Source organism: Felis catus, chromosome D4 (assembly GCF_018350175.1).
Source record: "Felis catus isolate Fca126 chromosome D4, F.catus_Fca126_mat1.0, whole genome shotgun sequence".
Lineage (NCBI taxonomy): Eukaryota > Metazoa > Chordata > Mammalia > Carnivora > Felidae > Felis > Felis catus.
Window position 1 is genome coordinate 70561272 of NC_058380.1, and position 12097 is coordinate 70573368.

The 12097-nt window shown below is 42.3% G+C and overlaps 1 protein-coding gene across 12 annotated transcripts in view; it reads left to right on the plus strand.

The window, feature by feature from the left end:
- PALM2AKAP2 (PALM2 and AKAP2 fusion) overlaps window positions 1-12097 on the plus strand; it is a 488279-nt gene that overhangs the window by 344717 nt on the left and 131465 nt on the right. For all 12 annotated transcript variants that reach the window (XM_045043558.1, XM_045043561.1, XM_019816297.3 and 9 more), the window contains one exon: window positions 11680-11765. In XM_045043558.1, the coding sequence (XP_044899493.1) occupies window positions 11680-11765 (86 nt within the window). The remainder of the gene's footprint in view (window positions 1-11679; window positions 11766-12097) is intronic.

The window sequence follows — 12097 nt, forward strand, 5'->3', positions numbered from 1 at the left end:
GGCCTCAGAGTCTCACAAAACTCATTTTAAGCACTTCACCATGATCCTTTTTTGCTCTCATTTTCATCCAGTTGGAGTCTGCTATCCCCTTCACATACAGAAGGATGCTTAAAATGCACCTTTGAGAGTAGAGCAGGAGATGAAACACCCAGTTTACCAACTCTTGGATGCTGTGACAGAAAAAGGCTCTTTTCTCCTTAAAGGGAGGTCCAAGACCCCTCAATGTATGGTGGTGGCTGAAAAGCTGTTGCAGCTTCATGCCCAGAAATGCACGTGTGTACATGAATACATGGGTTTGTGGATGGATTTTGCATGAGTGCATATGTGGGTCTGCATGTGTTTGCACACATGTGCATACATAGAGCATATGCATGTGTGTGCATACCTTCTTGGTCTCAAGAGGGGTGTTCCTTCTTGTCCTTCTCACCAAGGGCACCTTGATTAGCACAGGTGATTAGCAACTGACTATTGGAGCATGAGCACTGGACTTAGAAAGCATTCTCCTAATCCCAGGACTGCTTCTTACTTTGTGTCCTTGGGCAAATTATTTTACCTCTCCAAGACTCCTTCTTGCTATCTGGAAAATGAGGATAAAAATAGTGCCTACTTCATTTGGAGCTTTTGACTATTAGTGAGATAATATATGTTAAATATAGCACAATGAAGAGCACATACTACACACTCAAGAGCTGGTAACTGCTATTATTGTTGTTGTTAGTCCTTCTTACCCCCATGCTTGTAGGGAGAGAGTCAGGTGGAATCAGCAAACTGTTTTCTAGCTTAGGGTACTCAACGTTTCCACTTCTCCTATGCATGATTTCTTCCTTGACCACCCAAAGTTTTTCCCCTGGGGTTTGTTGTGGGGTGTCAAAACCCAAAGTAATGCTCAGAGGCACTAGGTGCTTTCATTGTCTCAATCTTTTTCCATTTCTCAAAAGTTCTGCTGCTCAGGTCACTCTCTGCAGAACCTGATTGTATGGGATTCCATAGGACCGTGTCTTGGAGCTGTTCCTGCATAAAGGAGAACTACCCATGCTAGCTGCCTCAGAGAGGCATTGTAAACCCTTAGTAACTGTTTGCTGAATTGCACTGGATTGGGTTTGGTGCCAGCCATGGCTGTATATTTTACGCAGTGCCCTACCATAAAACCTTTATTTGATGTGTGCATTGTGAGCTCAGAGGCCAGCTTGAACTGGAACCTCAGGAAGGACAATTTCCCCTCTGTGAATCTTGATTTTTTTTTTTCAATATGTTCTCAAGATTCCAGTTCTTCTATCTCTGAAAACAAAAGAAATAATATTTGGGGGGGGGGGCATGGTAAGAAGGTGTACTGATTAAGAAAGTAGCCTCTGAGGTCAACTTGGATTAAGTATTTCTTGGATTATGTATTGTTTCCATCAGTTAGTAGTTCAGTTTTAAGTCTTCTAAGCCTGTTTTCTCATCTGTAAAGTGGGGATAGTATTGTACTTGCCTCATGTACCTGTATGGTATGAGGATTGAATGCGATGATACACAGAAAGACATAGTTTTCAACCCACAGTATGTCCCCAGGACAGTATAGCTGTCATGGCTGGTTTTACCGTGTTCATGTTGGCAGGACAGCAATGGGGTTAAGAAGCCATGGGGGGCACTCTTGGCAAGACTCTGAGGCTTTCCTTTGTTCATCTTTGAGCAACCTGAACATCTACCCCTGAGGCACCCAAAGTGGCTTCCTTTACCCAGGAACGTACAGGCGGGGAAAGGGGTTCACTGACCTCTTCACGAGTTTGAGGAAAATAACTCATCATCTGAGAGGTGAACCTTTTCTTTCCCAATGGGATCTTCTCAGGGAAAGGAACCAAGAGGGGAAAGTGCCCTTGCTGTCATTGCTTCTGGAGGTCCTAGGGCCTGGCCCTTCTATTTGTCCCATGGAAGAGAAATCTGGGGCTCAGTCTCGAGGATGAGCTTCTACCTGGAGCTGGCTGGGCTGGGCTGGGCTGGGGCCACATCCTGCTTTGCTCCTCCAGCCCCCAGCAAGACTTTCCCTCCAGAGGAAGAGGGCCTCATTAGCTTATCCTTGGGTGGGGTTTCCCAAAGCCAAGTGTTTAAAGGCAAATCATTGTTCTAAAGTTCCGCTAAGTTTTAATGACCACCCTTCTGAGAACTCCTCCAAGAACTAAGTGAGATTTTTAAAACCCAAGGATATCCAAAGGCAATTAAAAGAAATATCTGAGTGAGTCTCAATTTGAGACACTCTCGATACAGTCTTGGGTGAAGAAAAGGTAGATGAGACCCAGGCCCTAGCCCCATTCTTTTCATTGTGAACTGGCAAAATGCTTTCATAGTGGCCTGATCTTATTGCCTGTAAGATGAGGTTGACACAGTCTGGTCCCCAGAAAGAACCCTGGTCTAGGAAATCAGGCAATTTTGTCTCTTCCATTCTTAGCTCATCAGACCCTATCCCACTCTTTTCTATCTGAGGTCTCGGTTCTCTCTGTGAAACACACAAGGCTGGGAACTAGACTTCCTCGCAGTTCCGGGGCTGTGTGTGGGTTAGTGGGCTGATGAGGGCTGAGGCAGAGGTGTGTGATGAGGAGGAGAATAGCCAGAGTGGATAGGAAGGTTGGCCACATCAGATCAGGCCTCACCAAAGTCCCCACAAACAAAATAGACACTCTCCTAGCAGTCATCAGGGACTCTACTATGTCCTCTGTTCTCTCCTTAAGCCAGGCAACATAGGTCATCATCTGGGGTCTATTTTACCTAATCTGTCTGTGGCTCAGCTCTTCTTAAGACAGCCCATTCCAGGGGTGCCTGGGTGGCTCAGTCAGTTGAGCATCCGACTTTGGCTCAGGTCATGATCTTACAGTTCGTGAGTTTGAGCCCTGCGTCAGGCTCTGTGCTGACAGCTCAGAGCCTGGAGCCTGCTTCAGATTCTATGTCTCCCTCTCTCTGCCCCTTCCTTGCTCATGCTTTGTCCCTCTCTGTCTCTCGAAAATGAATGAACATTAAAAAAAAATATTTAAGACAGCCCATTCCAGCCATCCAATCAGCATGACCGTGGGTGGTGGTAAGGAAGGTTCCCAGGAAAAGGTCAGTTAGGGGCTGAGGAGCACCCATCAAGTGGCGTTGTGGAGGAGCTTTCTATCCTTTCTATCCTGATGGTCAGTCCTAGGCCCCTTCCAACTCCAGTTCAATTTGGGAAACATTTAATGAGCCCTCACCTACATGCCAGCCCTCACTGTGCTGAGGGTGAGGTGGGCCTGGGTGGGGCTTGTGAATGGACAGCTCCGTCTTCAAAGTGCTCAGAGTCCTTAGGGTGCCTAGCTGTCTCAGTCAGTAGAGAATGTGACTCTTGACCTCTGGGTTGTAAGTTCGAGCCCCACCTTGGGGGTAGAGATTCTCAAAATGCTCACAGTCTTACCATCCGGATGTTTTATTTCCAGTAACTACACCTCCACATGCTCCCTATCTCTGGGTTTGCCAGCAAGTGACTAGGTCCACCAGGTCTTGCTTGGCTTGCGAGGAAGGGACCAATACAACCTGTTTGTTTCTTTAGCATCTAGAATGAATTATCGCAGCAATGGTGCTGTTTCCCATGCCCTCCACACCCTTTCCCTCAGCGCCCCCCTGTCCTCCTTTGAGCACTCTCTGCTCTCCCCCATACCCCACTCTGAAGCTCTGATCCCTCCAGCCTGGTGGCCCAAAACCCACACTTCTCACTTCACAGACCCCAGCAGAGGCTAACTGGGTATGAGGCCCAGTCCCTGCCCACAAGTGTTTACAAGCTGGTTGATAAGGGCTCTCTCAGACATCATTGATGAGCCGGTCGATACTGTTAGGAAGACACACTTAAGGGCTTTCCCTACCCAGGCCCCAGTGAGTGCCCCTGATCAGGCCTGTGAGTTCATGGTAGAGGGAGGAGGTGGTGATAATCACTTTGGATACCTCATCAAGGAGCTGGCACTAGAAGCAAGGCTGAGTCCTGACATCAGCTGTGCATTTAATTTACATGAATTCAAGTGTATATTTCTATCTAAAATAGTGAGAGAAAAATAGACATTTAAAAAGTGTCAGGGATTCTGCCTTCTATTCCAGTCTATGTTCCAGTCCATCAGACCCTATGGGTTGCTTGTGGGACAGCCATCAACTTGTCCCCTTCTTTCTTGCTGGCCAAGATCCTGTTTTGTTCCTTTGTTCATCCTCCAAATGGCTGTGTACTCAGAGAAGGCTGACCCAGGGGAGGCCTGACCCAGGGTAAATCTTGATTAATTATCTCCAGGCCAATTTTGATGATTCCATTTACTTTTTCCACAATTGGTTTAGAAATAGACTAATGCTACGTTTTTGACCAGTGAGACTTTGGGTGTGTGGGGAGGGTGCTTTTATGGAAGTACATTTACTCCTCCCTTTTCCTGCCTCTGGATGTTTTCATGACACATGGAACTGCTGTGTCCATCTTGGGACCATGGAAAAAAGTCAAGAGAATTGCAGAGAGGTCACACTGGGGCCACGAGACCATGAGGCCATGGAGCCATTTAATCAGCCAACCACCTCTGGTGCCACACTACCTTGAGACTTCTTTATCCATGAGTCACTCAATCCTCTATTCTTTAAGCATGTATTAAATAGGCTTTTTGTTTACCTGTAGCCAAAAACAACCCCAGTGTGAGGATGACAAGGCAGTTGTTAATCTGCTGTCGCACAGATAGTTCCTCCTTCTATCCATCAGGCTGTGCATCTCCAAACCCTGAGAAACTCTACAGTTTCCAGGTCTGTATTTTTTTGTACAACATGATCCTTAGCACAAGTCAATGGCATCATCTGGTACTTAACAAAGGAAATGGACTGTTCCAAAGCTGGCACAAAAAGTGGCTCTGTTGGGTTTTCTGAAGTATGGTGCTATTTTGGACAGTATGGGAGATTTAAGGAATTTTCAAGAGCAGTTTTGACTGTGAAAGATGAGGTCTTTTGTCTTCAGAACATAAATCTTTCAATGAGATGCAACTAACCTGTGAAATAAGCACTGGGCATAATGGAAACAGGGTGGCTCCGAAAAAGTAGAAAGTATGATCATTAGAGCCTAGTCGTGGAGACAAAATTTAAATGGCAGAATTGATTTAGAGAATGGAACACATATTTATCTAAAGAACTATGATGGGAACTGGAAGTTGATGGGGAAGGCAAGTCTGGAAGGGCTCCTTCCTCTCCTAAGGCCGGGCTAGGTTATGCTACTGTAATAAACGGCCCCCAATCCCATGGCTTAAAACAGTATAAGTTTAGTTCTCATTCATCCTACATGGCTGTTGTGGATTGGCTGTGTCTCTGCTTTGCGTTATCCTCACTCTGGGACTTGGGCTAACAGAATTGCACTACCTCGAACATTACCATTCACCATGCTGGAGGAGAGTCCCGCATCAGCGATTACACACCTCAGCCTAGAAGTGGGAGATGTGCTGCTGCCCACCACACTCATCAGCTGGAACTAGTCATATGACCACCAGCTGTGAGGAGGCCAGGAAGTGAAGTTCTGTTACATGTCCACAAGAGGAAAGAACTGGAAATATTTGGTGAGCAGCACTGATGACCCACTTTGTCCAAGATCTATCTAAAATCTATGTGGATAGATGAGCTGGAGCAAAGTTCCATTCTTGTGCATGTTTGGGTCCATATTGACTTGTCTTTCTTTCTTACCCTGCTTTCACCTAGCAACACACAGTGGTTCCAGAGGGTCTAGGTATGGCCAGCGCCCTCCCATACAGTGCTACCCTCTCCCTCTTGGTCTCTTATCTTTTATTTTTACTTTTATTTATTTTTTAGTACTAACCAGAATCAGAAATAAGGAAGTCACTCAGGGTTCTCACCTGTGCCATTGGCTGCTTCCCCAACAAGCCTTCTTAGCTGCTTGTCCTCTTCTTTGTTTCGTCTAGTCTTATCTCCTTTTGTTCAAACACAAAAGCCATGTTGTCTACAGGTTACTATACTCAAGCCCTCATGGCTACCCTTCTACCAGCCCAAATCTCTCAGCTTGCAGATCCTCATGTGTAGCCTTGGCTTCTCCATCCAGACCCTGAGCTCAGCCTCCTTCCTTCTGCTTGCACTGCCCTGTCAACTGCACATGTGCTGTTCCCAACAGAAATCAAAGAGGGGCTGTGCAGTTAGTGGAGTGCATCCTATGAATTGAGATCAGAGATGTGGGCTTTAGGAAACTGGATGCTTGGGCTAATGGATTTCTTCATATGACTGTGCAGCTAGGTGAGAAGATGTGTAAAAAGCAACAACTAGTTGTCTGAATTTTACTTATTCCTGAAAGATCTTTATAAAACTGTCCCTGGGACACCTGGGTATCTCAGATGTTTAAGCATCGAACTCTCGATTTAAGCTCGGGTCATGATCCCAGTATCATGGGATTGAAACCCATGTCAGTCTCTGCTGAGCATGGAGCCTGCTTAAGATTATCTCTCTCTCTTCCTCTGCCCTTCTTCTCTGCTTGCTCTCTCTCTCTCTCTCTCTCTCTCTCTAAAATATTTAAAAAAAGAAAGCAGACTATATAGAAATGTAATATGTAAAATAGTATATATGTGTGCATATATATATTTATTAATTATCAAAATTCTTAGGTCAAATTCTTTGTAGAGGTTCTTCTCCTGAAATCAGAGGTGATTGTGCTTACAAAACTGACTAATAATAGAAATACATCAGTCTGGAATGTCTTGTCTGTTGCAGTTATACATCTGACCTTTTAAATGTTTGTGCTATTGTTATAAACATTGGCCTTAGTTGAGTGGAAATTCGTCTCAGGAACTTGGGCAGGAAAGCATATGTTAACAGTCATTGATAAAATCGTAGAGTGGAAGGATCTCAAACAAGCATTCTAGGCTATCCCCCTGCCTATTTGTGGTGCAACGCATTTACACGTTGGTGGTATGGAAATCACCACTGTGGAAATAGAAGTGGCATTTTCACATGTATAAGCATCCTCCTGTAAAGAAGTGTTGGTCACTTTGCATCTCCAAGTCCTCAGGTAGAGAAGGTCTGCTGCCCTTTGGTGTTCAAATAAAATTTGAACTCTGTCTTGTATATGCAGGTCTAATACCCCGTCCCAGATTCTTATCATCATATCCTCCTCAGATTTCACTTTTGCAGGGAGCTCCCAGGTGCACATGGCCACTCTCTTCCCTCCACCCTGAAGTCCTCATTCTATTTCCACCAAACAACACCAACACAAGACAATTGTGTAGAACAGCTCTCCACTCAAGGTATGAGACTGAGGGGACTTATGTCATGCCACAGCATGATAAGTAATTTAAAATTGATGTTTAAACATCATGGTTCCCCAAAGTCCTTTTTATCACCCTTGGAAATTTCTTACTGTCAATTCTTGTCCCAGCTTCTTTCAAGTTCTCTCCTTCTTCTAAATGGATATCTTCCTTTTACTCCTACTTCCATGATGTGGGATCCATCATACCCAAATGATCCATAAAATTTCCTTTTCTCCAAGACTCAGTTTTCTCCCTGGAAGGAATTTTGCCTCTAGCTTTTAAATTAGCATTTTTCTGTTTTCACAACTTATTGTTAGGATTAATAACACTTTTAATTAAAATGTTAGGTCTATTTTCTCTTACTCTTGCCGTGAAATGATAGGTTATCTAATTTTAACTGTTTTCTTGGAGTGTTTGGCTGGCTTAGTTGGTAGAGGATGTGACTCTTAATCTCAGGGTAGCAAGTTCAAGCCCCACATTGGGTGTAGAGCTTACTTTAGGGAGAAAAATGGATGTTTTCTTTATTGGAGGCTAAAATTTTGAGAATACATATATATTTAAGTTTCATGTCTCTTTCCTATGGCCATATATCCTTTAATAAAAATTGTTTTGCCTACAAAAGGATTATAGCAGAGAAAAGATTCTTCCCCACATGGGAAAGATATGGGAATTGGAGGTACCTGGCTGGCTCAGGTAGTAAAGCATACAACTCTTGATCTCAGGGTTGTGAGTTCAAGCCTCACATTTGATATACAGCTTTCTCTCTCTCTCTCTCTCTCTCTCTCTCTCTCTCTCGATACAGAAATACAGAAATCAATACTTGTAAATGAAATTTCTATACAACAAAGGAATTACTTTTGCATAAAGATGAAAGTGCTCTATACAAAATGAATTTCATTTATAACTTTGGTTATATATTGTATCTATTAGCTACTATTACAATAATGCTGCTTGACAAATCAGCCTCAAATTCAATAGCTTTTCTTGTCATGCATGTGTAGCTGGGCTAGGTGTTAGCTGATTAAGACTTGGCTTAGCTTAGCTCCAAGTGTAGATAGGGTCCAATTCTGCTCCTCATGACTCTCAGTCCCTTGCAGGTCAACTGGGGCATGTCCTTCTCTTGCTATAGCAGAAATGCAAGAGGGAAAGCATCACCATCAAGCGTATTTCAAACCTTTGCTTTCATTATGTGCACTAGCATCCCACTGGCCAGAGTAAACATCAGTGGGACAGGGAAGAAAATTTCTCCCACAGTGGGAAAGGAGGGGAATGAATATTTGCTGAAATGATAATTCAAAATATTCTGTGAAGTAAATATCATATAATTGTCCATCATGCCCAACATCTGTGTCTCTCTGCCAGCCAGATCCAACAGGTGCCAACAGTGGCTTAAACCAAGAGGGGCTATTAGTCTGTTGAATGCAAGGGGTGTCAGGGAAATAATCCACTCATGTGGGAGCAAAGATTGCTCTCCCAGAAACATGCATTTAAGAAAAAGCTAGCAACCTCTTTGTAGCAGTTTCTCTAGAGGAAACTGTAGGGCAGCTCACCAAACTGACCCAATTTCTACATCCTAGTCAGAAACAACTATTTGCACCTTGCAATAAATTGAGTGCATGGATCTTGAGTAATCCATTGTGCATATGTCCTGTAAAATGAGGCTCTCAAGGATCCAGAATATAAAATAATGCAATTGATGCTAATATATTAAAATTTAATTAATCACATATTAGTTTCTTAAAAGTGTCATGAAAAAATCATTCCTGTTCCCATTTGTCCAATTGGTTGGTCTTTATAAAAATGCTAAAAGTATAACAGTCTTTCTTGTTCATGTCTTTGGTTTCTTGATTGAGCACAGAAGCTAGCAAAGTATATCTTCTTAAAGAATTATTATATTGGGTGCCTGGGTGGCTCAGTCAGTTAAGTGTCCGACACTAGCTTAGGTCATGATCTTGCAGTTCATGAGTTTGAGCCCCGCATCAGTTTCTCTGCTGTCAGTGCAGAGCCCACTTCGGATCCTCTGTCTCCCTTCCTGTCTCTCCCAGGGAGACCTATGCCCCTCCCTCACTCACACTCCTCCTTCTCTCTCTCTCTTAAAAATAAATATTTAAAAAAATTTATTAAAAAATTATATCATTTTATTGCATTAATATAAATGGACACAAAAATCATTATAATACTATACATAAAAATATATGGACTCCTATAATGAATATTTTATGTAGCCTCACCTTGCTTAAGAAATCATTCCCCACAACCACACAATTTGTTTAATAATAGCACTATTGAGAAAATTATGGTGATGGCACAATTATTACATTATACATTGTTGGTGGTATCGGAAAATTGACATCACTGTTTTACAAGGCAATATGGGAACGTGCCATTAGCCTTAACAGTATGCATACATTTTGCATAGGAGTCCTTTTGAAGGATATTATTCATAAGAAGAAAAGCATTTAGACAAAGTATTCATTTTAGCATTATCTATACTGATGAGAAATTAGAAATGACCTAAATATACAACATTTTAGAAATAGCTATGGAATTAATAGTATACCAACTCAGTGGGTAATTATAGAACTGGTTAAACTGGAAATTTGAATATTGCCTAGCAAAATGGTTTTTTTATTGTGCTAAAATGTATATAACACATTGTAACCATTTCTAAGTATATGGTTCTGTGCGTTAAATACATTCACAAAGTGGTACAACCATCATCACTATCCATCTGGTAAAATACATCTTATGGGCCAAATCTGGCCCAGTGCCTGTTTTTGTAAATAAAGTTTTATTGGAAATCAGCCATGCCCATTTGTTTATATGTTGGCTGTTGACTGATGTCAGTTGGCTGTTTATGTGTTGTCCATTTTGCTCTGTAGTGGCAGCTTGAGACGTTGCAACAGAAATGGCAAGACCACAAAGCCTAAAATGTTTACTATGTGGCACAAAAAATGTTTGCCAGTCCTGATTTAACATAATGCTAGATAATTGAAATTTTGGAATTTGGGCTATTCACACAGGTTTGGAATGAATATTGTCCTTGAGTTACCCTTAGGCAAAATTACTTCTTAAGGAAATCGACAACGTAAGCAAATATTATGCAGCCAATTTTAACCTGTTTAAGAAAACAATCTTTTTAATACTTTAGGCTGTGAGCATTCATATCCCAGAAGGCAGTTATTATACCAATTATAAAATTTGTATCTACTCGTTAAAGTAGACCCTTAAAAACTTTACTAAGCATTACTTTTTAGCTTTTAGGAAGATGACTCTTGGAGTGCCTGGGTGGCTCAGTCTATTAAGTGACTGACTCTTGATCTAGGCTCAGGTCATGATCTCATGGTTGATGGGATTGAGGCCTATGTCAGGCTCTGTGCTGACAGCATGGAGCCTGCTTGGGATTCTCTCCCTCCTTCTTTTTGTGCCTCCCCAACCCCCAAAATAAATAAATCAACTTAAAAATAATAAAAAATGAAAGACTTTTTAAAAAAGATAACTTTATCTGCAATAAATCTGTTTTTAAAAATACACTTGTCATTACTTCAAACTTTTCCCTAATATAGACCATTCCACCTGATTCACACACATAATTGCATCTGAATTGGTGTAGTTAGGCTATATTGCATTCATCGGTATTTCTAAATACCAAGCCCTGATCTCCTTTTTGAAGTGAAGAGAGCAAAACCTTGTATCTTGTCATGTGTCTATGCTTGGAGATCATCTGGCAACTTAACGAAAAAGGAACTCTAACATTTATCAAGACTTGGGGAGAAAACATATAGATTTTAAAAGAGGGGAGGTGGATGGGAGATGGGCTAAATGGGTGATGGGCGTTAAGAAGGGTATTTGTTGGGATGAGCACTGGGTGTTATATGTAAGTGATGAATCACTGGGTTCTACTCCTGAAAACCAATAATACACTGTATGTGAACTTACTTGAATTTAAATTAAAAAATAAAATAAAAGTGAATATAAACTTTCGGTCATCTCCAGTATGTGTATGGAATCTAGGGCAGTGAATAATCTGGAGTCAGTTCTATTGGGTGTTGAATTAGATTCAGATGTGTGTGTTTCTGTGTCCTGGGATTCACGTTAAGCCCCCAGTAAGACCTCAGTATGAGGTCTGGATTCTGGAAGAGTTCATTCCAACTTCTTCTTACTCTGGACTGAGGGTAGAACTGTCTATAAGATACAGAATTTGAACAGTGGACTCCAAAGTTGGAGATCAGATAAACAGAAAGGAGCTACTGATTGGCCCCTTTGGAAAGTACACTTTCCCAGTAACTGCCCAGCAGGTTAACTGTGTGGTGCGACATCAGTTTCCTTTATAACACACACAGGATAGGAATGTACAAAATGTCAGTTAGGTGTCTATCCATGCCAGCTGAATGCGCGTGACTCAAATGGCATTTGTTTTGTTTTGTTTTGTTTTCAGGGGTCGGGTGGGAAAGTGTGCTGCTAAAGGGAGACGAGGCAGCCTCAGATGCCACAGAAACATCCAGTGCAGACATGACTATCAAGGTAAGAGATGCTTTCTCTAGTTGGGTTCTCAAAGGGCGTCTCCAGAGGAAAATGAGCCTATGGAAGACTTCTAGGGGCAAAATGAGCACTGCCTCTCAATGCTGCTGGGATTGTCTCTCTATTCACTGGAGCCTCAGTGAGTCAGCCAGACATAAGATTTTCTGAAATTTGGCATCTGGATTAGGAAGCCACCTGAAAGCTAGAATCCAACACGTGAATTCCAGTAGGCTTGTTTCAGGGTCTCTACTGAATATGTACATGTAGGTTGTCTGCAAGTGGTAACCCCATGGGCACAGTGGAACAAATCTGAACATTCAGAGCTGAGAACCCGG